This window comes from Macaca fascicularis, chromosome 12 (assembly GCF_037993035.2).
Source record: "Macaca fascicularis isolate 582-1 chromosome 12, T2T-MFA8v1.1".
In the NCBI taxonomy this organism is placed as follows: Eukaryota; Metazoa; Chordata; class Mammalia; order Primates; family Cercopithecidae; genus Macaca; species Macaca fascicularis.
In genome coordinates this window covers 96,376,776-96,403,811 of record NC_088386.1, presented here as the reverse complement: position 1 = coordinate 96,403,811, position 27,036 = coordinate 96,376,776, and the positions used below count along the sequence as shown (strand labels likewise).

Sequence of the window (27,036 nt, the reverse complement as noted above, 5' to 3'; positions counted from 1 at the left end):
GCATGTTAACGTGCTGTAAATATGCTGGGGAATATTTAACAGCTGGCTCTTCTGAAGGAAAAAGAAGTCCTGATTTGTATTTTCTGTCAATTTTTGTAGTACAAATATTTCCACTACGGCTGATATTATTTTATAAATTATTTAATTGTAAGTTTATATAGTTTAATTGTTAATAATGGTTGTGTTCCAAGACTGGCTTGCAAAATTCCTGAAAATTTATCATTGGTTTTCACGAGCCAGTACGAGCAAAATTTATTACTGGTTTTTATGAGCCAGTACAAGCTTGCTGCAGGGTACTACTTAACAAACCTATCATCTATACTATCGAGATTTGAGAGAAAGAAATCTGACTAGTACAGCATAAAGTGCTTATATGACTGTTAAGGGGATGAGTCAAGTGTGGGATAAGATCTTAACGAGAAAGAAAGTCATTAAGTTTATGGCTGAAAGACACCTATTATTATGACTATTCATTTATTCTCATAACCATCCTCTAAAGTAGATACCATTATTACCCTAATTTTGAAGATGAAGAAAAGTCAAGAAAATCACCCAAGGTCACACAATTAATTAGTTACAGTAAGGACCAAAACTCACATGAACATGGCTTCAGAATATTTTACTTGTTCCTCTAAATTACACTTTCTAGTTCACAGATAAAGAAAACAGGATTTAGAGAGTAAAATGACTTAATTAATACCTTCTGTTAAGAAAGGAGAACGCTCATACACTGTTGGTGGGAATCTCAGTACAACCAGTGCGGAGAACTGTTTGGAGGTTCCTCAAACAACTAAAAATAGAGCTACCATATGATCCAGCAATCCCACTGCTAGGGATATACCCAAAAGAAAGGAAATCAGTATATCAAAGAGATATCACTGCAGCACTATTTACAATAGCTAAGGTATGGAATCAATCTATTAATAAGTGTCCACCAACACATAAATGGTGTTAAATTGAACTAAATATGGCCTGAGAAATGTCCATACTTCCATATTTGAGTTCTTGTGGAGGAACAGTAACCTAACTTAGCAATAGACAAGACTGAAAACCTAACTTAGAAGTATGCTACTGCAACAGTAGCTGAGTCCCAGCCAATCTCAGCCACGCTTCAACCACTCATACACTGCTGACTGTTCAAACTGTGTTCAAAAAGCCAACCTGTAACCAACCCAGCTGAATCCAGCTGTTTCTGTAGCTCACTTCCATTGCTGCACATCACTTTCCTTTTTTTGTCTATAAATTTGCTCTGACCACAAGGCATCCCTAGAGTCTCTCTAAATCTGCTGTGACTCTGGAGGCTGCCCAATTTGCGAATCATTTTTTTTCCTTGTTCAGTTAAACTCTGGTAAATTTAATTTGTCTGAAGTTTTCTTTTAACACTGGAAAAAGAAAATGCTGTACATATACACAATGGAATATCATTCAGCTGTAAAAAGTAATGAGATCCTGTCATTTGCAAAAACGTGGATGGAACAGGAGGATGTTTTGTTAAGTGAAATAAGCCAGGCACAGAAAGATAAATATCACATGCTTTTGCTCATATGTGGGAGCTAAAAAAAAAATTGGACTCATGGAGATAAAGAGTAAAACGATGGTTACCAGAAGCTGGGAAGGGTAGTGGAGAGGGGGATATAAAGAAGGAGTCCAAGGTACAGTTAGATAGAAGGAATAAGGTCTAGTGTTTGGTAGCACAATAGGGTGACTACAGTTAACAATATTTTATTGTGTATTTCAAAAGAACAAAGAGAGTATGATTAGAATGTTCCTAACACAAATACATGATAAATGTTTGAGGTGATGGACACCATTTACTCTGATTTGATCATTACATATTGTACATGCTTGTATGAAAATATCACATATACCCCATAAACATGTACAACTTTTATGTATCCATAATAATTTTTTAAAAAAGAATTCTAATTTTAAAAATACCTTCTACTGTTAACAAGTGCCCATCAAAGGTAAGACATTGTCATCGTAGAAAGCTCTTGAAAGGAGAGCTTTGTGTTCTAACCACAGTCTTCCAAGAGAAGGAATCTCATGGGAAAATATGGCTGTTTATAATTAATTTTTCTATACATTGCCTTTAAAACTCAACCTTTGCAGAAGTTCCTATTCTAGTATATAGCAATTGCATTACCATTTCTTTTAAAAGTTTTCGAAGTTTTAGTAAACGCTTCGTTATTTTAGTTGTGTTTCATTGTAACATATTGTATGTTTACTTGTCAGACATCTGGAGAGCACTTGGGGAGTATTTGTACACATAACTGGCTTCTCCATCAGAATTTAGTAATTTTGACATGGAGTGGACAACTAGTTTTTTTCCATAAACTTCTGATTTGTTGTCTCATTTTCTTCTCTTGTCAAACTGGATTGTTCTTTTTTCACTTTAGGGCAAGGATAGGGCTGAGAAAGTCTTGGGTTTAAGATATATTAAAATCAATGAAAGGATCTTGACAAGATCTCTGAAAAGATCTGTAGCTATGGAGCACTGAATCTTACAAAATGAGAATTTAAAAGCATAAGGGAGTTCAAAGGTGGTGACCTAAATGGAGTACATTAGACTACGTGGGATGCCATCAGCTGGTCCAGACTGCATTCTGCTCTTACCTGCACAGGGTGAATCCTGGTTTTGATGCTTCCCACACCTTCCACGGTGGTGACTGCAGCCCCATACAGAGAACAGATGGGTACCAGGCACGCCGTTGCTGGATAATGACCGTGATGGGATTAGGTAAAGAGAACACATTGGAATCATGGGGAGTGGGTAACAGCTCGGGAGTTATTTCAGTCCAGGAAAGTCAGGAGACTGTATTTCCCTGAGAATAAGAGCAGGCTAGATAGAAAACCATAAATTTGTGGATGTGCCCAAGAAAAAACTTAGGTGTGACTGGTGCAGAATGGCAGAAAGAAATGGAAGAAAAGAATAATGAAGACCTTGTGTAGGACCTTCAAGACACCCTCATTCTCCATTTTTTTTTTCTCATTCCAGGGAAAGGAAGCCTTTTATTCACCATAAAAATAATCTACTGACTTAGTAAACCACAGTGGGGTAGCTTAGCCCTGTTGTTCTTAACCATGGAAAGCTCTAAAAACTGTAGATATTCTGATTGTACCCTAGTCCAATTAAACAGAACTTCTGGTGAGGGATCAATTAATCACTGTTTAAAGCTCTTCAGATGATTCCAACTGAGGAATGGCCAAGTATGAAAGTCACTGTTTTGTGCCTTGCCTTGACCATCTCTCCCATCCTGGCGCCTGTGTTAATGGCATGGCAGATTGGCTAGTACCAGATTCCCATCTCTCTGCTTAGGAATGGAGTCCAGGCTTCATTAGTTAAATTTAGCGTCTTCATTCCCACTCAGGCTAAGTCCCAGCCTCTTTTCAGGTATGGGAAATTGCCCCTTTCCCAGGGAATGTTTCCTTTCTTTCCCTACCCAGGCTGGGAGCATGAATGCTACTCTTCTGAAGAAAAGATAGAGTGTTGATCGTGGTTTCCCCAGCCCTTCCAATCAACAAAGCTGTTTGGAAGCCACCCAGCCAACTAGCTAGGGACCCTGGAAGAGTGCTTAGTGCACAGAACGAGGGTGGGCCCCAGGTACCTCATGCAACAGATACATCTTTGTTTTTCATGTCCTCTGCTTCCCTCCCTGTTAAGATCTGTTTCCTTTTGATCTCGCCTCCCTCTGCCTTTTCTCTCAATGACTCTTCCCATGCTCATTGCTCTCCTCAGTCTTGCCCTTATACCTCATGCAGGGAATAGAGGCATGAGCTCCCTCCACCCCTAGCCTGTGGCCACTCATATCTGCAATCAGTCTCACCTCCACAAGGCCCAGAGTGTACAGAACCCTTCCTCTTCCCTTTCCCCCGATCTCTGGATCCCATCTACTCTTGGCGCCACATAGATTTGCCCCATCATCAATGGTCCTCCTACCCTCTTCCTGTCTAGGCTTCTCATTTCCCCAAATTCCCCACCTTTAGAAATAAATTCAAATGTTTTCTATGCTAAAAAAAAATCCAAAACCTGTGTGCCCTCCAACATTGGCCCAAATTTCTTTCCTTTCTTGGTCATTTCTTCAAGAGCTGTCTACGGCTTCCTTGCCTTCCAGTCACATCTATACCAACTGTACCTTCCCTTCCAGCTCCACCATTCAGTTGTCATTGCTCTGGGAGCAATCCAATGTCCCGGGACCACTCCTAGTGTTTCATACTAGTGACCATCTCTGTCTTTTTGGAGCTTTCTCCTCTTAATGTTCCTCCTTCAACTCTGGCTACTTCTTGGTCTCCTTGGTCTCCTTTGTGAGGCCTTCTTTCTTTGCCCATTTTTCTTTTTGTTGTTCTATAGTATCCTACTCTTATATGCCCTCCCACAGTTCCTGTTACCTTCCAGGTGGCCTGGGCTGAAAACCTGTCTTTGCCATTACCTGGCCTGTGAAACCTTGAGCAAGTTATTTAACTCTCTTTGTCTTAGTTTCCTCTTTTTTTTTTTTTTTTTTTTTTTTTAGTGTGAGTGATCATAACACCCGTCTCAAAGTTGTTTTGAGGTCTAAATATGATAACATATGTGAGCTTCTTTGAACAGTGCCTGGTACACCATAAGCATTCAATACATATTGAAGTTATAAATAACTTCCAATAAGTCATAGCTCCAGATGAGATCTCTTCTCTAAGTAACAGACCTGTCTATCTTGGTGCCTGTTGGACAATCCCTTGTAGGTGTCCCATAATTACTCTACAGCTAAACTTACCGCTTTCCCCTCCCTGCTCCTCCTCTTCCAAATTCCCTAATTTGTGAATGGCACCATCTAGGCACCTAAGGCAAAAACTTGGGACTCATGCTAGACAACTCCTTCATCACCACATTCAATCAGTGAGCCAAACTACATTTTTAGGTCAAGGAGATGCTGACTCAATCATGCAGCATGATTTAAGGTCTCATTCAGCCTTTCCAGGCAAGCAACTCTTCTTAGTATATGTTGCATACCTGAATCTTCCACCAGGACTACAACTGGCTTGGGTTGAGGTTAAGATTTAATCTTCATCTTGGAAACTGCTGACCATGAAGAGAGAATACAGGATCAAGATGTTCCTGGTAATTTCTTTGTGTTAAGATATTCTTGCCTAATCTTACCCTGAAATCTCCCTACTCAGAAGCAAATTAAATGTTTTTACAGCAATAAAGAGCAGAGCCTGATAGACAGGCACACAAGGTAGATACATTCTGATGGGAAGAACGTCTGTGGAAAGATCTGGAGTTTGGGAAGTTATAGGGAGAGCAGGCCTAGAGGCAGCATAAGTGCATTAGCCACCTGGAGAGAGGAGGGGCGCAAGGCACATTGACAAGAAAAGTGGCAGTTCCACACCCTTCCCAGGCATGCCCAGAGCAGGCAGGGGCCGATGCCAACCCAAAGGATACTGGATCGCCTTGGTCGTGGAGTTGTATCTTGACACCATTACTGTACAGGCACCGCAGCCTCCTCCTCCACAGGAATATTTAGTGCCTGTAAGACGAACTCAAAGGAAGGGAGTCAAGGAAAAGGGGGGGCCCAGACTGCTTTGATTTCTACATTTTCCTCCTTGCATACTTATAACAAGCAACATGTTTTCTTGAGTCTTGTACCAAGTTGGCCACAGTTTCTTGCTTAGAGAGATTGTTCAGTTTTTCCTTATGAATGAGCTCACTGATGAAAGGTAAGAAGAAATCCTTGCAGGCCTCCTCTGCCTTGTCTGAAAACCTCAGGTCCAGATGCATTTCTGAATTTAAAATCGTTCAGATTTTAGAAAGGTAATAATATAGCACTCCCAGCTGGTCTAGGGCAGCACCTTGTAATCAAACATATTGATGTCTCCTCAGTGAAACATGTGCACAGTCACATTAAGTAGGATACGGGAAAACTACATAGAGCCTCATGCCAGTTAGGTTGAGGTTTGCATCCAAATGAGTTGTGAAAAAACCTGCTGAATTCTGAGTTGTGGACAATGGATTCTGAACCCATGTAACATTATTGCTGTAGAGGTGGTGGGATGTGGTTTGTGTGCAGAACTTAGAAAAATTTCCCCTGTGAGGCTTAACTTTTCCTAGTACTGCAATGTAATGCTATTATATTTTTATGGGACTAGACATTATTAATTTAATAACCATGGCTCCTGAACCAGTTATGTCAACAATCACTATGTATCTTTTTTCCTGTAAGGTGTTTGCATACAAAGGGAGAACAAATACTATATGTAAATCCCCTGCTTTAGGTTCTATAAACATATACTGGAATTCGCTTGAAACCTTCTCTGGGTAAAGTTTAAAAAGCATTTTATGGGTGGAGGTTATCATTGGCTTGGGTAGAGGTTAAGATTAATTTTCATCTTGGAAATGGCTGCCCATGAAGAGATAATACAGGGTCAGGATACTCCTGGTAGCTGCGGCAAGGAGTTGAGAAATTTTCTGCAAGGGCTGCACATCCCTGTCCTCTGTTCTTTTGTCCCCAACTTGAGCCAGCGATGTCACCTCTGGGCTCTGGACTGCTCTGGCAAGTCCTGCTTTTTACCTGCAGTTAGGAGGTTAAAAGTAATGTGGGTCATACCTCAGTTAAAGGGCCTACTGAATAGGGTGTGGAACGCAAAGAAATTCTTTATTTCTCCTTTTGGTGTCCCGAAATTTCCAATCAAAGAACCCTGGTGCTATCTGGCTCAAAGATGGAGGTCACTTCTCCCTTGATCAGACCTTCAAACAGCTTTGTGAAGCTGTGTTCTCCCCTGGACCCAAAACAGCTAGTTTGATGCCCCCTCCTTCCACCCTCAATAGAAGTGCATGACTCAGTTACTTCTATCTTCTGTTGACTCATCCTAGGTAAGCTTGCTAGACAATGTATAGGATGCTCAATGACATTTTAATTTCAGATAAACAATGAATAATATTTAAGGATAAGCATTTCCCCTGCATTCAAATTCAAATCTAACTGGGTGTACTGTATGTTTACATGCTGACTCTGGCAACTCTACTTAGGTCAAAGACAACCCATACATCAGAAATTTGTTTGTTTGTTTTGTTTTGTTTTGTTTTTGTTTTTGTTTTTGAGATGGAGTCCCACTCTGTTGCCCAGGCTGGAGTGTAGTGGCACAATCTCGGCTCACTGCAACCTCTGCCTCCAGGGTTCAAGAGATTCTCCAGCCTCAGCCTCCTTAGTAGCTGGGACTATAGCCATGCGCCACCACACCTGGCTAAGTTTTTGTATTTTTAGTAGAGACGGGGTTTGGCCATGTTGGTCAGGCTGGTCTCGAACTCCTGGCCTCAACTGATCTACCCGTCTTGGCCTCCCAAAGAGCAGGGTTTATAAGTGTGAACCACTGTGCCTGGCCAGAAATGTGTTTCTTGATCCTTCATGTAGGAGAACTTTCTTAGTGCCCCCAAGATTCACAGCCCCACAGTATATGTAGAAGTTGTCCTGAGACTAAACGGGGCAGCCAACGCGTGCAGCGGAACCTGGATTTACAATGGAATCTGGTCATTCATCACTGAGTTCTTTATCCACCAATATTCATTCCTCATATACTAGCCATTCATCCAAACCACCCACTAGAGAAACAAGTTAAAAATAATATCCCTGACCCCAGCCCAGAACTATTGACTCTAATCAAAAGTTGGAGGCTGGAAGTGCCAGGTGAGTCTTGTTTGCCCAGAACTACTTACTTATATTAGGCACCAGAAAGAAAGGTAGATAGGGGGTACGGGAAAGATGGGGAAATGGGAGGCTGAGGGTTGGTTTTGCCTGAAGCTGGTTCTGGCCACGTTTACTCGGGAGTCTGTGAAATTTCAGCTCGCTCCCAATATAGATGAATGTCTTCATTTTATAATGTCTAGAGAAAGCATGGTGAAGAATGTAGTGGATTTAGGAATGATATGAAAGGGGAGTGGCAGAGCTGGCTGACTATTGAGCTGTTGAGGCTGGGTATATGGGAAACAGGAGGAGCAGGGAGTGGGGATTCAGCCTGTCTGGAATGTGAGTGGATTGGGACATTAGGAGGCTGTCCCTTACAGAGTAGTAAAATGATAGGGTAGGAAATGGGACTACAAGGAGTTAAGTCTGAGAGATGAAGTCTGGAAAGAAAATGAAGCATCAGGTACAAACCATTTCTTAAATAAGTTTGGCAAGGAAAGAATAGAGAGCAATGAAATAGTGTTTTTAGATGTTTATGTTGGGAGACAAAAGGATAGAGAGAGGGGATAATACTCTCTTGTTCACCACTGGATCCCTAGAGCCTAACACAGAGCATGGCACTTTGTAGGTGCTCAATAAGTATGTATTACTAACTTATTATTTTGAAATAACTTTAGTCTCACAGGGAGTTGCAAAAATAGTACCAGCTGTCCTATATACCCATCCTCCGGCTTCCCCCAGCTGATAAAATCCCACAGAGCTACAGCACAACATCAAAACCAGGAAATTGACACTGGTACAATCCTGATAACTAGATTATAGAACTTATTCAAATTTCACCTCTCATATAGCACTCACGTGTGTATGTGTTGTGTGTAGTTCTGCATGATGTTGTCTCATAGACAGATTCGTATAACCACAACCACTCCCTCCTACTCCTTTATAGTTGTACCCAAACTCCAGAATTCTTCAGGAAGAAGCATTCACCAAAGTTCTGTTGCAGGTCTTGGAAGAATGGGGAGTGAAGACCAGTGGTGGAGAGCTGGGAGTATATTAGCTACACTTTGGAATTTTGAAATATATTTATAAAAGTTTGTTTCCTCTGATGAGGTTTATGAAATGAGATGGGACCAGTCAGTGAAACGTCTTTGTGGGACGCTATTGTCAGTGACATGCACCCCTGAACATTTGGCTGGACAAAAGCTTGGCTAGACATTTTTTATATTAACACCTCTGAATAGGAAGCTGTCATCAGGGTGACCTCGGGGCTCAAAGGCCATAAAGCTCTTTCCAAAGTGAGGACACTCATGGTTCACTGGATGATTTTTTGGGGTTTTGTTCAAGTAAAAAATACAAGAAATAACAAATGAATCTATCACATTTAGATGCATTCTCTGCACTCCAGCTAGACTGTACAAATGGAACACGAGGCTGTTTATTTAGACCAAACACAGGCAACTTCCTAGATAAGTCTCAGCATGTTCCCTCTTACTGCCCAGTCCAGACAGACTACAGTAAAATAAAAGGATACGTCTTTTCCTCACGTAGAACAGTAGATTTACTTCAGGATCAGCATTCCTCTCTATCACCTACATTGTGAAATGAGATCAGAGAGTTTATGAGGATAATATCAACAAGTTAGGGCAATTCGGTCCATTGTTTCGGAGTCATGTTTTTGATAGGATGCTCAATGACATTTTCATTTCAGATAAACAATGAATAATATTTAAGTATAAGCATTTCCCCTGCATTCAAATTCAAATCTAACTAGGTGTACTGTATGTTTATATGCTGACTCTGGCAACTCTACTTAGGTCAAAGATAACCCATACATCAGAAATTTGTTTGTTTGTTTGTTTTTGTTTTGTTTTTGTTTTAGAGACGGAGTCCCACTCTGTCACCCAGGCTGGAGTGTAGTGGCACTTTACGATAGGTGGTGACTTTACAGGAAAAAAATAACAACAACAACAAAAAACCTTTTGTTAACACGTGGAAGTAGAACTTTGAAGAAATAGTGGAATATTATTCCAATGTCTCTGAATTTTCTAATATATATGACAATTATAAATTCCAGATTGGTTTTCCTCCTTGGCTTTGAGTCCATTTGTATCTGGACCCAAATGGGAACAGATGCACAGAGACACTGAGTTTCTAAAAGGACTCAGATAACTCATGGCCACAGAAAGTCATCAAAAAGGAGAGCCGGAGATTTCTAAAATACAGGGTTTTGCTTCCCTGCCTCTGCCACTAATTGAGCATGTCCCAGGGAGCCACTCCTGTTTCCCCAGTGAGGTGGGAGTGCAGGGGATATGAACTGCGGCTCTGCCCCTCACATCTTGCTCCAGGCTACTCTGGCCAATGGATTACAGTGGGCACATCTGCCCTCCTTGGCCCTGGAGGAATGCAGGCAGTTCTCGTGTTGGGTATAAGCACAAGAACTTAGGGAAGCGATTACAGAAACTTGCCTGGAAGGGTAGCAACACTGAACCCAGAGAAAGAGGACATCATTCTTTTTATTTTTACCATCTCAGAAAAAGGCAACAAACCACATTATTTCTTCATACATTGCCTCCTATTTCCAAGTTTCCTTTCAAGTCCTCAGAAGATTTACTCAGTCAGAGATGAGCTCAGCAACCTTCTGCTCTAAATCTTGTGTGTGTAAGGGACTAAGTACAGTGGCACCGCAGATGCAAATCAAAGCTTTATAGTTGTATTTTCTCTAACACCACAATTGTGTGGCAGTGGAAATTATTTCAAGGTTGGAACAAGACAGAGGGTAGGGGTTGATGATAAGCATGCCGGGTCTACTATGCCTTCATCTTGCCCCCACCACACTGGGGGAGCATGGCCTGATGACACTATGCTGTGTATAAAGACATCCGTTTATCCGATACAATGTTCCAGGTATGGAATTACTGCAAATTGTCACTCAGCAATTATTTTTCTGATGTTCCAGTTGGCTTCAGGTCACTCAGGATCACTAACCTCATGCTTTCTTTGTTCTATCCTTTCTCTTTCATTTTTTCATTTATTAGTTCATAGGCTTCCTAAACATGACTATTTTTTGCTATTTGACAGGCAAAATTCCCAATGGTACAATCTTGGCTCACTGCAACCTCCGCCTCCTGGGTTCAAGTGATTCTCCTGCCTCAGCCCCGAGAGTAGCTGGGATTGCCAGCTAATTTTTTTTTTTTTTTTTTTTTTGTATTTTTAGTAGAGACAGGGTTTCACCATATTGGCCAGGCTGGTCTCAAACTCCTGACCTCAAGTGATCCGACTTCCTCGGCCTCCCAAACTGCTGGAACTACAGGCGTGAGCCACCACACCCGGCCCATTACAACAAATTACTTTCTAAAATAACTTTCTACTTTTATTATTTCTCTAGTTTTCTTCTAATTGTCTCAAACAATTAGATATGCATCCTGACTTTAAAGCACCTCAAACTTTTCATTTACTCATTATAGCACCGAGTTGAGAACATCTGGCACAAGCTAAGCATTCACATTGCCACCTCTCTTATTGGTGGGGAAATTACTGACTTTTGGTATTGCCCAGGCCAGGGGTGCACTGACCTCTAGATGAATCAATCAGCCTGTGGGAATGTATTAAGGCAAAACAAAATCATCTGAGAGTTCTTTGCCATTATCATTCTCAATGTCATATATACCTTCTATGAAAACAGGGCTGGTGAACTCAGGTAGAGCTAATATCCAAATGAAGAGGGGATAACAGTTTTTCACAACTGTGCCCTGAGGCTCAGCTGTCAGATATCACTCCCACTATAACAAGTAAAAGAGTTCTTTTTGGATTCAAAAGAAAAATTAAAAGCAAACACAAGCCCCCACACTTTAATAATTTTGCACCGAAACTTAAACTAACAACCTATGTTCAAATTCATACCACTATATATGACTGGAAAATAACAGAAGAGAAAGATTAAAGAAATAAGAAGTGGCATCACAGTGAAAAAAGCTTGACTTTCAACCCCGATACATGAAAATTTATAATAATCATGTCAAAAACTTACCTTCCTTCCGTTCACGAAAAAAATCAGCTCATCAGAATGGGGAAGGGAAGGCATCATGCCGCGCACACACACACACACACACAGCCTTCACTGGGATAGAGTGTGTTTGTTTTTTGTTCTTTTAAAGAGCAGATATGTTAGAGTAATTACTTGGATGCCTGTCGGCCCCAAGGAAGCCCAAACTGACAGTGGCAGCCTGATGTGGGTGGTTTATAGCTGCACTGCCAGACCAGGAATACCAACCAGGGCTCCCCCCGCCCAGCCCACAAACATTTTCAGCAGCTCTGGGCAGCACCGTGTCTTTCTCTTTCATGAACGAGTCAAACCAGCATCTTCACGTGTTTCCTTTGGAGTCTAGGACCGGTTTCCCCAGGAGAATGTCTACAAAGCCAAAGACTAGTAAATAAAAGTAACTTTTTTAAAATTAAAAAAATAGTTGTCGGAGACAGGGTAAGGTGATGCAAGGTGACTTGAGAGACTGGTTTAATTTTAGGTAGTCAGTACGGGCATGCACTCGGGCTGAGTCCTAAAGGACAAGCTCACCAAGAGAAGGCATGGGATAAGAGCAGCAAGTACAGTGGCCCCCAGGAGGAAAGGAGCTTGGTGTGTCAGAAAGGAGGTCAGCACAGCTGAGTGTGGGGAGCTGGGGAAGGTGTGTTGACAGAAAGTCAGAGACGTTTTGGTGGCCAGGACAAGGGTCTTGGAGGGATCTAGTGGGAAGGGAAGCTATCAGAGAGTTTTGAGCTAGGATGCAACATGATGCTATTTACAGTAGAGCATTCCATTGTACAGAGAATGTACTATTGCTGGTAGGAGGGCAGTTGCAGGTTAGATCTGAAGCCATTTTTGTGTACCCTGGGCTAGAGGTGATGGTGGCTTGGACTAGGGTATAGGATGGTGGCATCAGAGATGGAGAAAAGGTGAAAGTCGTGGCATAAATTTTGGAGGTAGATCCAACTGGACCGGTTGATAGATTAGATGGGAGGGGTAAAGGAAAGAGACGACTCAAAGATGAATCCTAGATTTGTTGATTGAACAACAGGGTGAAAGTTGGTGCCTTTTGCTGGGATGAGAAGACTGGGTGAATTGAAAGTTCTCTCTTGGACCTTTTTGACTTCCAAGTGCACGTGTCAGTCAGACATAGGAATCAGGAGATCAGGAGAGGGGTCCACACTGGAGATGCCAATTTGAGGGTCACCAGCTTGTAGAAGATGTAAGCAAACACTCCATGGGAATTGTAAAGTACTAGAAAAGAGTCATGTTCCTGTTGTGTCAGGACAATTTGAACTATGAGCTGATGTGCTTTCCTCATGCAATTTATTTTCTTGCTCTTCATGTATCAGTGAGGACTCCCTGCCTTCAGAGTCGAGCTCTTATCACAGGAATGCAAAAACAAACAAACACACAAACAAAAACCCCCCAAAAAACAAAAATCAACAACAACAAACCCCCAGAAACAAAAACAACAAAAACAAACAAACTAGGTAACGTTCAGGTGGAGTATTTCAAAACAGTCCTTTGAAACTCTTGGCAGAGATGCCAGGAACAAAGATAGGTAATAGAGCAGACAGGGATGCCTAAGGTGAGTGTCAGTCCCAATGCTATTGTTCTTCTAAGCTGCTACAAGAACTTTGAGTTTCCTCTCAGTTGAGGAGGACTGAGTTTCTGCTGCCAGGTGGATCGGGCTTGAGATACAATCTAAATGTATACGTGTGTGTGCACATGCATGTGTGAGTGTGTGTAACTGTGGGTAATAGCTAACCTTTATTCAGTACTTAAGTATATGCCAGGCAAAACGTCTCCCTGCATTAGTTTATTTAATCTTCATCACAATCTTTGAGATAGGAATACAATCCCTACTTTACAAATGAGGGATCAGAGGCACCCAGTGATTTAGTCACATGTTTTGCACACCTGAGTCTGTGCCCTATGAAAGTCCTATTTGTAATATCACACTGCTTGTTTCCTCAACCACCTGGTGAGATACCGAATAATTCTGTTTTCCTGGAATGCTGGAATAGTCTACCCTAAGAGAGTAATAGTTTCCACTGCGTGTGAAATTATTGCAGCTTTTAAATGTTAGGGCAATTTATCCATCAAGTTTTCAAAAATTGTAGAGCCTGACCCTAGATACCTTCATCACTAGCTGTGTTGGCTTCATTTTGCCACTGATGGGACATGCTTCACAGGAAGACCCAGCACGACCCTCCAGAGATGTGTTGACAGTTCTGAGTCCAGGCTATTTTGACGTCTTTTTCAAGCAGATGGAGCTACAGTGTCTCCCTGGTGAACAGAAATATGCATGTATGGAACACCAACTGCTCTGGAGCCCTGCAGCTCTTTGTTCAAGCTTGTAATGATACAGTGATGACCTGTCACTCTTAGCCTGTGAGAATCAGCAACTATACCTTCAAGTTAGATATTTCTTGAGCTCCTGCATTATCAGCAGGCTTGGATCTGTTTCCCCAAAGGTGTAAAACTACAGACTTCTCATTGTCTGAGTGGGGAAGCCTCATCCTCCCCGGAAACGCAGGTCGTGTTGGGAGATTCATGCCCTTGCAGGGCTGGAGACCTGATCCTAAGGCCATGCTGTTGAGTCTAAAAGCACCAGCTGTTTAAATACGCACTTACCACTTGTCCCTGCATGACAAATAGAACATCCTTCAGATATGAATAAGGTTCCTTGAGACATATTGTCTAAAATGTACTGCCTTCCTCAAATATTTCCATGCCTTTTCCATGCCTTTGTATTACAGATTGCATACTTTGCAGTCTGTACTTAATTCTGGTGTTTCTCAATTCTGGTTCATCTGCAAGAAAGGAACCCTCTGTTCTGCCACTAAGTGCCTGGAGAATTCTGTACCCCAGGAACTGAAAGAAACTTCCATGTGGAGGGCTGGATGACATTACCCTTTGATCTCCTTTCATTCAGGAATGGGGTCTCCCTGCAGCAGTTCTCCATGATGTGTCAGACTGAGAAACAGCACCAGCCCCTCTAGCACTGCACCCACTCGCCTGTGTTCACTGCCTCTCCTAGCAGCTTCCTGACAAACTGGTCTCAGCAAAGGGCCTTTCTAGAAGTACATTCTGTGTTGGCATTGTAACAAAATGACTTATTTTTTAAAGGGCTTTTAGCTTTTGCAGTTGTGACAGGGCAGAAACTGACAAGAGGTGTTCTCAGCCTTCCCTCTTCCCCTCTCCCTCAGAGAAAGTATGTTTTCCTTTCTAGACTGCTCTCTGTGTCTTGTTGAGAGCAAGCTGGGGAATGGGTAGAGAGGAAACAAAAGGAAGACAGACATTCTGGGGAAGACAGTCAGAGAAGCGATACTGGGGTCAGAATTTGGAGGGCTTTGGAGAAAGCCATTGTGGGCTTGAGGGAAGTAGGAGGAAACATCCTTTTCTAGAAGTATTGTGACAAGTTATACATTAGATTTCAATTAAGGTTCAAGAGATACAAAGGTTGTGTTAAAACATACTAAATATGGCCTAAGAAGGACTCCTTACTTCTATATTTGAATCCTTGTGGGTGAACTGTAATCTAGCTTACCAGTCAGACAAAATTGAAATCCTAAACAGTATGCACCTGTAACAATGGCTGAGTGCTGGCCAATCCCAGTGGCCATACTTCAACCACTCACAGACTGCTGAATGTTCAAAACGCATTCAAATAAGGCAAACGCTGAGCTGTAACCAATCCCACTGTTTCTGTATCAAACTTCCAATTCCTGTATGTCACTTTACCTTTTTTGTCTATAAATTTGTTCTGACCACGAGGCACCCGTGGAGTCTCTGTGAATCTGCTGTGATTCTGTGGGCTGCCCAATTTGCCCCCAGTCATTCGTTGCTCAATTAAACTCCTTTAAATTTAATTCGGCTTAAGTGTTTATCAGTTGGAAAACATTCACATTATTTTAGGTTACCAGACTGATTCTCTTAGTGCAGCTTGGTACACGGATCTGTGGGAACACGAATCTGTTGGTACATGCATCTGGTCACCTACGGCCAGAACATTTATTGGGATGCTAGTGTACTCAGAGGGACAACCAGCTATGTTTCCATGGGTAGAGACCTTCTAAGAGTAATGGCATGTTTAAATCCCCCTCTCCTCCCTGGGGACTCACCTGCCTGGGATTCCTGGAGTCTGCCCTCTGCAGGGCTGACATATCAACTTTCAGGGCCCACAAATTTAGATTTTCTCCTAAAATCAGAAGAAAACAATGAATATAAACTAGCTTGGGTGAGATATATATATAATGTATATCACATATATGGTTATACATATTTTATATATATATATATATATATAAAACCAATGCAGTAGTAACATTTGTGTGTTTTAGCAGACCTACTTAGTATCCATAATATTGTGTTTATAGAGGAAGGGGCCCACAAAGTCAAAAGCGCTGAGGACCCAAGAAGGTTGCAACTCTACCTCTGTCTTGTCCTTTGATTGAGCCAGATCCTGCACTGCCTCCGAGGGCAACAGGGCTGACTACAGTCAGGGAAAGCTGAACTCAGCAGTGAAATATTTGAAGCATTGTTTGCCAGCAGAAGTCAAAGTCGTCAATATTACTTTCAATAACATTGCTGCAGTGATTTGCTGTCTCCCTAATTCCTCTATCTATTGCTCCACTGTCCTGAATTCAGGGGGCCCCTCAGCCTCCAGCATCACATTCTCAGCTACTTATTTCAGTGGGTCAAACCCACTCATTCTTTTCACAAACTTCATAATGGCTAAATCGCATTCTTGATAGTTTTTGATTAAACAAAATGTAATCCAAAAAATGTTTTATTGCTTGAGGAACTTTACTTCAGTGATCTCGTCTGTGGTTTTGGTGCCATTTTGTAGAATGGGGAGTCCCCCTCACCAAGACAGACATGACCTTTTCAGGATCTAGTATTAGCAAAGGGGTCTCTGTATTTGGTTGTGTTCGCCATGACCGTGACTCTGATGGCCAGGCTGAAAGCCTCCCTGATAGACTTCTCTTTTCCTTTCTAGACCCACAGACTCGTTTTCCACACTGCAATTGGGATGATCCATTAAAAATATAAATTGGAATATGTCGCTTGTGTGCCTAAATCCCTTCCATGACTTAGCCTGTGTTTGGGAAAAAATGAAGATGCTAACATTGCCCACACAATCCTTGGGGGTCCAGCTCTTCCCTTATATCCCATAGTGTCCCCACCACCCCAGCTCTCCATCTCACTGAGGATGCTCCAAGTATAGGCCTCTCCCAGTCTCTGGACCACACCCCACAGTTCCCATCCCCAAGCCTCAGCATGCTGTTCCAGGTATTGTCTACTGCAGCTCTTCTCCTGGTGAATACCCCCTGATCCTTCAGGGCATGGCATTACTGTTGCTCTCTCAAAGAAGTTGTCTCTGACTCCTAAATCCAAAAGTCCTCTGACATTATCCTTACTGACCCCTTCTTTTTCTTCTACACACTTATCAAATCTCGCAATGACATTTGTGTGATTACTTGTATAATGTCAGTCTCTCCTATTGGATCGTAAACTCCATGAGGGCAGGGTCCGTCCAAGTCTGGGTCACTGTTTCTTCAATGTCAAGCACCAGACTGATTTCACTATGACTTTATAAAGAACACGAGGATTTTTTAAAAAGAATAACTAAAGCCATACTGTAATGGAGCCTTTATAACTAAAGATTTTGGAGTGTTTTGCCCTCAATTTCTTGTTCTTCCTCATTAAAGAACTAATACGTTTTAAACCTCAGCATTGTGGCTGAGAGAACAGTCTGCATTCTTCCTGGACTCCCTCTTCTGGGTGGTCCACATTGTTCAGAGTCCCTGTTGAGCCCCATACTTTATTTCAGGGCTCTTAATACTCATCGCAGACAGGTCTGTGCTGCAGTTTATGTACTTGCTGAAGAAAAAGTCTCCATGTAGGAAATCCCCATCAACTAATTTCTATGAAAGTCTTGGCTTCTCTCCAATTTGCTTTGCAAATTTTTGAACAGCTGCTTTACTTCCTGATGCAAATGACTGAGTGATGCTGCAGCTCTTTCCAACTTGAGCACCTCTATCTGTGTTCTCTCGGGTAGCTGCATTCTCTCTGTGGGGCCAGCACTGTCTGTGACTGGGCATTGGTGAGGACGCTTCCATTCTGGAATAACAAGAAGAAGAGTTACATTGAGTGCTTACTTTGTACCAGGCACTCTTCTAAACCATGGGTTCATTTACTCTCCAAAAACAAAACAAAACAAAACAAAACAAAACAAAAACTAACAAGGCAGGTACTATTACAACCCCCACTTAGAGGTCAAAAAACAAAACAAAACAAAACCGACGCATGGGGAGTATAAGAAACTTGCCCAAGATCATACTCTAGCCATAGAGTCAGGATTCAAACTCAGGCAGCCTGGCTCTAGTGACCTGGCTGCTAAGTACTATGTGCCAGGACCACTCTGGAGACTTGTGAATGCCATGACATTTCTGGGCAGCTTAATTAATTAAACGCCCCATTGAAAGAAAGGGCTAATGAGTGGCTCAGGATATGCATCTCCTCCCCTACTCTCCTGGCAAGTGTGGTATTGCAGGTAGATGGTGGGTTTATGGAATTTTCTTCTGGTTCAGAAGTAACTGCTACCTTGGCTATTTACTCTTTCTCAGGTGGGAGTAGCTGCTTTCTGCTCAGCAACAAGGGAACTGGCATACATGTATGGGCTGTAAATAAGTGAGATGTTTGGAAGTTGACTCTTTGTATTTATCATATGACATAGCAGTGTTCATAATAGGAAGTCAGAAATGAATGTTGAATGAAGAAAATAGTATGAGTGGAACAGTTCCTGGGCTCCTGGCACATTTCAATGTTAAAATCCATTCCTCCTATTTAATAGAAAATAGCAAAATAATTAAATTCACCCAATAAATGAAAAGGAAAAAGATGTTATTAAGTCTAACACTTGGGCCATTAGAGTAGAATCAAGAGTAGATCTAGAAAGACATTTCTTGGCCCTCGCAACCAAGGAGCTGCTGGTTTTCCCTGAGGATTCTCTTTCATTTCTTTCAATATCCTTGTGTCCCTCCCTCCCCACATCTTTCTGGACTCCTAACACTGCCTCATATCATGTGTCCTACTCAACAATCCGACCCTGCTGTCGAGCCCATACTGACCAACCCAGTCCTTTGCTCTGTCCAGCCCCTTGGGTCCTTTCACTTCTTCTCATTCATGCCTTGTTTTCACTATTTTCTTAACTCTTTAATGCTCTGTCTCATGCTTACATTTTTTCCCACTTTGTTCCAGGTTTCTCAAATTTTCTCCTTGTTTTCCCCTTTAAACAATCATTTGTGATCACAGTGGAATCCAACTGGAAAATAATGACAAAAAGACAAAAACATGTAAGCATAGGTAAGTTTTAAAATAAAATTCTAAACACTTAGGCTCAAAGAAGGAATAAAAACAGAAAATATAGATTATAGAAAAATAACGATGACAAGATTGCACATCAAAATCTATGAAATACAACTAAAGCCATATACATGGGAAAATTTTATAGCTTTAGATGTTTTTATTAAATTAGAATGATTGAAAAGAACTAAACTTTCAATTTAAAAAGGTAGAAAAAGGCCCAGCAAGGTGGCTCATGCCTGTAATCCCAGCACTTTGGGAGGCAGAGGTGAGAAAACTGCTTGAGGCCAGGAGTTCGAGACTAGCCTGGGCGATATAGTGAGACCCCCCCCCCCCATTGCTACAAAAAAGGTAGAAAAAGAAAACTCAATCAAGAGAAATGAGGAATAGGTATATAAGAAAGATAAAAGTAGAAAAATATTTAGAAAATGGGAAAAGAATAGAATTGATAAATATGACTAACATTTTTTCTTGGAAAGTTTAATAATATCAATATCTAACAAATCTAAAATGAGAAAATTCAAATAAACAAAATTGGGAATAGGTACTAGGATATAACCATTATGTTTTACTTGATGCTTATACATTTGCATTGCTTATACTACCAAAAATTTGTAATAGGATGAAAGTACTTCAACGGAAAAAAATTGGAGATATAGATACCACGGAAAGCAATTTAGTCATTAAAAATAATGATTTCCATGCACAAGATGTGAAGGGCTCAGGATTACACACTCTTAGGGGGATTCCTAGGTGTTCTCTCCCTGGTCTTCCTGTGTTCAGGCCCCTCCTGTTGGCCCATCTTCGGTGGATTTTCTTACAGTCCTCTCTGATGGTGTCATTGGTCTCCTTGACAGCGGGAATAGTTCTTTCATTATTAGACCCAGCAAATCTGCTACTTGAATCTCTTAACCACTTGGCACTCGGTTTAATAATGTTTGTTTCTGTGTGGTGTATATATATGTGCATGTTCATGAACTACAAGACATAGTTTCTGCCTTCAAGAAATTGACAACTGCATACAATGATCCAATAAAAGTTACAAAGCAACATTAAATACACAGGGGCAAACTTTCAGGGCTGCTACGAGACTCAGGGAAGTGGAGGACATGAAAATGTTTTGTAAACTGGAAGCTGGCATGCAAATATTGGTTATTATTGTGTTGGTATTTTCATTGCTGTAGTTCCAATAAAAACTCCCGAAACTGTCTAGAATATAAATTGCTTCCCTAATTTCCTACTCCTGTTTAGCCTGCCACCTTTCACGTCATTCATTTGAACCCCACACAAGCTGCTCCTGAACTAAAAATGGTGAATGCAAACGGAGGAAAGGCTCAAAAGAAAAAGGCGAGAGGGAATGAGTGGGAATTCAAAAATGTATTAAGTCAAGTGGCCTTATGGTGATGCCATGTACAAAATCAGCTTGTTGAAAATCAGGGCCACTAAAAAGTTTGCATATATAAAAATTGGACAAAAGGAAGCCTGTTGTTGTTCAACTTTTGAATATTTATGTTACAATATGCTGGACTGGGCCAGGCGCGGTGGCTCACCCCTGTAATCCCAGCACTTTGGGAGACTGAGGTGGGCGGATCATGAGGTCAGGAGATCAAGACCATCCTGGCTAACATGGTGAAACCCCGCCTCACTAAAAAATACAAAAAATTAGCCGGGTGTGGTGTCGGGCACCTGTAGTCCCAGCTACTCGGGAGGCTGAGGCAGGAGAATGGCGTGAACCCGGCAGGCGGAGCTTGCAGTGAGCAGAGATCGTGCCACTGCACTCCAGCCTGGGCAACAGAGCGAAACTCCGTCTCAAAAAAAAAAAAAAAAAAAAAAAAAAAAAAAAGAATATGCTGGACTGAACAATTTTGAAAATAATTCGAATGCGAAAAGTATTGACCATTTATGCCTTTTGAACATAACCGGTAGGTATACTGACTGCAGACATTTGGCCATTCTCATCTTAACACAATATAGATGGTCTCCAGTTTATGATGGTTCGATTTTTTGACTTTATGATGATGCCTTCAGCTGTGTACAATAGCAATGAGTATCCATAAAACCATCCTGTTTTTCTCTTTGAGTATGGCAGTCAAAAAATTACAAAATATTCAATACTTTTTTATAAAAGATACTTTGTGTTAAATGGTTTTGCCCAGCTATAGGCTAATGCAAATGTTCTGAGCGTGTTTAAGGTAGGCTAGGCTAAGCAATGATGTTTGGTAGGTTACATATATTAAATGCATTTTCGACTTACGATATTTCCAATTTAAATAGGTTTATTGGGACATAAGCCCATGGTAAATTCAGGAGCATCTGTAGATCTATTTTGGGTAATCAAATACAACCAATCTGGCTGGGCGTGGTGGCTCACGCCTGTAATCCCAGCACTTTGGGAGGCCGAGGTGGGTGGATCACTTGAGGCCAGGAGTTCAAGACCAGCCTGGCCAATATGGTGAAACCCCATCTCTACTAAAAATATAAAAATTAGCCAAGCGTTATGGCACATGACTGTAGTCCCAGCTACTCGGGAGGCTGAGGCAGGGGAATAGTTTGAACTCAGGAGGTGGAGGTTGCATGCAGTGAGCCGAGATGGTGCCACTGCACTCCAGCCTGGGTGACACAGCGAGACCCTGTCTCAAAAACAAACAATCTTCACTTTTGAGTATAAACATAGGGAAGAAAGAAAATCAATGAATAGAATTCGTCTAAACATTGCTTTGTTGGTGTTATGGTGGCAAATATTTCCATCGTTTTATGGAATTATTTCCAAAATTTCCTTAAATTCTTCTTCTATAAATCATCTTAGGAGGTGACTTTACTTTATTCAACATTTCATGGAGTGAATAACAATTCCTTGATAGCTGAGAGCCTTAGAAAGTCCAGTGAATTGCCTACAGACCTGTGCATTAAAAAAAGTGAATATTCATTTCATAGTAACTGTGGATTATCACTTGTTATACCTCAGTATTTAATACAGACAAATGATGAAAACTCAGTAAGAATAATTTTTAGGCATAGCATCTTAAATAAAAAATTTCACAATTTCTTGAGTAAACAACCACAAAATCCTTTCTGTTCACTCATTATTTCTCATAATAGAAACATTATGGTCTAGGCTTTCATTTTCTTGATAAAAATAGCATAGAAGTACTGCACACAATTGAGAAATGCTATATTGATTATACTGAATTAAACACTATATTTTTATTGAAGCTCTAGAAACATAATTGCTTATGTATACTTGAAGGTATAAGATATTTTGTGAATATGAAATAACATTTAAGAATTGTCCCTAATTTTCTAAACATTTTAGTTACGAATGTTTGTACTAGTGACCGACTGTCTTTAAATCCATTAGAAAATCAACTTCTGTTCATGAACTTTGTACAGTAGGCAACAGGGATGGACCATGGCTTACAGCATTTAGAGTCCATTAGTGGAATCTAAAAGGAAAATTCAGAAAAAGACAAGGAATATGGTTTAAAAACAAAAACATTTCAAATAACTCACTATAATTAATTAGCAGCAAAGTAGTTTTTAAAAAAATTTATTCATTCCTCCAAAATTATTTAACTTGTATAAGCTTTTCTCTCTTTCCAAACAGATGTTCATTATTTACTGGATAAATAAAAAAGAATTCCTAATTCTTTGAATATTGGAGACTAAATGTACACAATACTTACTTTAGCCAATAAACCAAGCAGAGTTTTTGTTTTTGCTTTTTTCAATATGGCAGAAAGCATAGGGAATCAACAGGTTCAAATCATGCAAAGTACACTTAAAGTTTGTTTTATGTTTAATTTTCTATTTTAAATCCTTTGACATTGGTACTATTTTCTATAAGGTCCTATCCTAGCATACAATCAGTTCAAAAGCTAAAATTCTTGAGTTTGAGTGAGAAGTAAAGTTTTATCAAAATTGAAAGAAATACATTATGAAGGGTAGAGAAAGCACTCCAGGTTCATCACATTTATGCTTAATGATTATTTGAAAATTTGTACAGCCTGTTTAAAAAACGGTACGTAGAACAAAGGCATAGTTTTTATAAAATCTAGTGATTTTTCTTCCCATGTGAGCTTGTTTGAATGCTTAAAATTCAGTTTTATTTTTGTGGGTTTTTGTTGTCAAGAAAAGCTAAAATAAAGTAAAAATAGCATAATGTTATCTCAAATTTTAAAAAGCGGTCATTTTAGTTTCAAAAAATAAAAAAAGCATGTAATCTTTAAAAAATAAGCACCCACTGGAGAGATATGGAAACTGAAGTAGAGTTCAGTATATAATAACAGAAAAAAGTTAAACACACCAAATAAAATAGAATTTAAATTTAGACTATCAATTTTTTCCTTTAACAATTTTTCATGTAAATTAGAGGAAATTTAAAGATTGATAAGTGAAATACACTAATATTCAGTAGTGTCAAAATTTACCTAAGAAGTAAATTTGGATGTAATACACAGAATTTCCCAAATTATTTCAGTACTTGTCTGTTCATGATAAACCAAAGCACAAGATGATAAGTGGTACAATCTCGGCTCACTGCAGCCTCAACCTCCTGGGCTCAATCAATCCTCCCACCTCAGCCTCCAAAGTAGCTGGGACTACAGGCACATACCACCGCACCCGGCTAATTTTGTTCTTTTTTTTTTGTGGAGACAGGGTTTCACCATGTTGCCCAGGCTGCTCTCCAACTCTTGAGTGTTGGGATTCACTCAGGATGGTGGCGGAAATATTAAAGGAAAATATTAGGGAAAGTTATAGGGAATAGTTACAAATCTTTTGGAATGCCAAAAGGTTACATAGCTTGTAATAATTGAAGGCAGTGTTCTTACCTTACAGCATTAGGTCATAGGGTAAATACTAGGGACAACAGAGGCTTCCCCATTAAGTCTGTTTACCCGACCTCCATTAACTAACCTTTGAGTCAGATGGCCCTCTGGGGGGAGGTCCACCAGGGAAATTGCTCCCTAATAGTATTTACTTTAGACTGCCGTAACTGAGCTTTAATCTTTCCTAGAACTACTCTCTTAACCATGTTAATTATCCACAAGTGTGTCTACTTAAAGTTTCTGTTGTTAATTCTATACTAAATAAATGCCTGGAGTGCAAGCTGCTCAGGGCTGGCCCGCAGTGACAAACCTCTGATGGTGTGCAGGCAGTTGGACACTCAGCTGGACTGGCAAAGCAGAATATCTGTGTGTCAGTGTACGTTTTATTCAACTGTCGTTTGGGTCAGGGTCTGCAGGCAGACCCCTGCAGCTAATGCCCTCTTGTGAGGAGCAATACCTCACTTGAGCTCAAGTGATCCGCCCTCCTTGGCCTCCCAAAGTGCTGGGATTACAGGCGTGAACCACTGTGTCACGCCACAAGATGTTTTTATAGCATAATTAGTTAAAAAGATTTTCTTGGCTTTAAATAATTTCTTTGTATATGCAAAGAGGCATAATAAAGAATAATCATTCACAGAGGACCATTCCTTTATTAGTCATTTTGGCTTAGTACAGGAGGGTCATTAAATTTAAAGCAGTGTAAAAGCTGTCGGAATCCAAATGGAGTCACTAATGTTAGGAAATCCCTGACAAATAGAGCCAAAGAGAGTCACTAATGTTAAGAAATCCCTGACAAATAGAGACAAAGAGGGCCACGAAAAGAGGGTCCTCATGCTTATATGACTAATAACAAAAACTATCACAAAAGACTTTACCAAAACCACAAGCTTGCACAAAGGCCATTGAAACCTTGCACAAAAACAAAAAAATCAAACAAAAAAAACCCCAAAAAACTTCTACAAGGACATTTGCCCAACAACTGCCTGTCCAATCTTGGACTGGTGTCACCTGTTATTGATCTTTGTAGCCAAGTATACTTCAAAACAATTATATAATCCTTCTCACATTTTCCTTTAAGAACTCATCTTCCTTTACCTCCCTGAATATGCACATAGTTTACCACAGCGTGCATATTCCCATTGTAATGCTATATTTCCAAACCAATATCTTTTCTTTTAGAGAGCCTTTCTCTGTGACTTAGGTTGGCAGCCAGCATAACAAGTTTATAAAGTTTCAGCTTGAGAGATCCTCAGTTTTCTGCATTTTGTAAGGAACAATCATTGGCAGTCTTCTTTTCTAGTGATATACATGTAGAAAGTTATAGCAGCCATACAAAGATCAGAATTTTGCTGAGTTCAACACCGCTTGTCCTTGATAGGAAGGATTTCAAGAGGAAGGATTTGATCCAGTCTTCCAAGGTAATTTTCTGCTGCAATTGAAAGAGGGTTAGTGTAATCTGACTATTGCTTCTTCAAGGTGGTAAGCATATAAATCTGCCAAATAGCTCATTCAGTGTCTTGTGCTGGAAAAATAATTCTACCAATGTGTCAAATTGACTCCACCAGTCCATACCAGTGTACTCACCATCCTGGGTCGCCTTTCTGCACCTCAGGCTATTCATTCCAAGTTCTTCTTACCGATTTCCTCGCTCCAGCCCCACGCCTTGTTCTCTGCAGAGCATAGCAAACCAATGCTCTGAAAAGGAGGACAGCCCTTCTGCAATAGTGAAATACTTTGTCCAGTACTCTCAGTGAGGCCAGACCACTGGTTATATAATCCTCAAACGAACACTGGCACGTATTTGTTCTTGCGCAGTTTCCAAGAAGGCAACACCCTATCTTTCCTACACTTGGAAAGCCAGGTGTCCACTTCAGTTAAACTCTTTTACCGGCATAGAGCAGGCACTGGATGAGGAAATTGCTTTCCTGAAAGCAGAGTATACATCCGTTTGTACTTGCGTTATGTTAAAACACAGATGAATTGGATCATGAGATTACTGTGACTTTTTTTTTTTAAGTTTGACATGCGGGTGAAAGAAACATCAAGTTATTTGAAGCCATTTAGAGTACTTCTCCTTACAGTATGGATTACTCAAAACTTTCCATCTGTTTCCTACTCAGATGCTTTTCAAGAAATTATGCATCACCTGGAATAAACAATCAGAACGGCCTACGCATATTCTTCTTAAATTCTCCTCTTTGCCTCGCCCTCTCGCTCCCCGTCACTCATGCCACCACTCATGCTTTGCGTCATCAAGACGTCTGCTGCGCTCTTTACAAGGATTTCCTGCAGGGAGAAGTGGAGTTGCTGCTGCTGGGCCTTGCTTCGTAGCCCTGGTCCCCTGCGTCCCCGGGGACTGAGAAGTGGCGGCGCTGGGGGAGGGGGGCCGAGGAGGGGGGTCAATGTGGCGGCCGCGCCCAACCGCCGCGGCGTCCCTGCGTGTCCCCGGGGCGCACGTTGGCGCAACAGGGCCTCCACGTGCCGGGCTGCGCAGACCTGCCCAGGAGCCCCGCCCGGCCCGGCGGTCTCTCCCGGGCTCTGTCTGGTGGGGGCGGCGTGGCGGGCGGCCCGGCTCTCTGACTTGATCTGAAAACGCGAAGCATTTGCGTCCCGCGTGGAAGCGGGGGGTGTCCGTTGAGCCGAGCCTAACGTCCAGGGCAAACCGTAATCCTGCGTGGGTCTCGAGGCGCTTCGCGTCCAACGCTTTTGCAGCCTCGGATTTCTTGGCGGGATGTGGACGCTGGGAACGGGGAGAACCTGGGTCAAAATGGCCAGGAGCTTTGGACCGGTTCAGGGTCAGCTGCGGTTCAACAGGTTCCTGAGCGGTGGCCTCCCAGGCAGGCGGTTTGAGTCTGCGCATTTTTTCCTAAATATCACCAAGATGTCCATTATTCCTTTCTTGTGCCGTTCGTTCCCTTCCTCCCTTTAAAGAAAGGCCTCCGCCTCCCATCCCGGACATACTGCCTGCGCTCCCTCCGTTTGAGGACCGGCCTGGGCGACGTGCACAGTGACCCGCCCATCTGCATGTTTAGGACGGTGCCATCCATGCCACTGCCCAGCGGCAGACAAGAGTCCATGATTCTTGCGGGTGTGGTAACCAGAAGGGGAGGGCCGGGAGCCAGGGGAGGGGATTCCAGTCTCTACCCAGACCCTAAGA

The 27,036-nt window shown here is 41.5% G+C and overlaps 1 protein-coding gene and 1 pseudogene across 1 annotated transcript in view; both read right to left on the bottom strand.

Annotated features, from left to right (window-relative positions):
• AOX4 (aldehyde oxidase 4) overlaps nt 1–25,624 on the bottom strand; it is a 91,805-nt gene extending 66,181 nt beyond the window's left edge. The window contains exons 1-6 of the mRNA XM_074009671.1: nt 25,464–25,624; nt 18,819–19,012; nt 11,686–17,808; nt 9,190–9,247; nt 5,423–5,519; nt 2,617–2,725 (exon numbers count right to left, since the gene is read on the bottom strand). Coding sequence (XP_073865772.1) covers nt 2,617–2,725; nt 5,423–5,519; nt 9,190–9,247; nt 11,686–11,742 — 321 coding nt within the window. The 5' untranslated portion in view covers nt 11,743–17,808; nt 18,819–19,012; nt 25,464–25,624. The remainder of the gene's footprint in view (nt 1–2,616; nt 2,726–5,422; nt 5,520–9,189; nt 9,248–11,685; nt 17,809–18,818; nt 19,013–25,463) is intronic.
• AOX3P (aldehyde oxidase 3 pseudogene) overlaps nt 22,347–27,036 on the bottom strand; it is a 72,302-nt pseudogene continuing 67,612 nt past the window's right edge.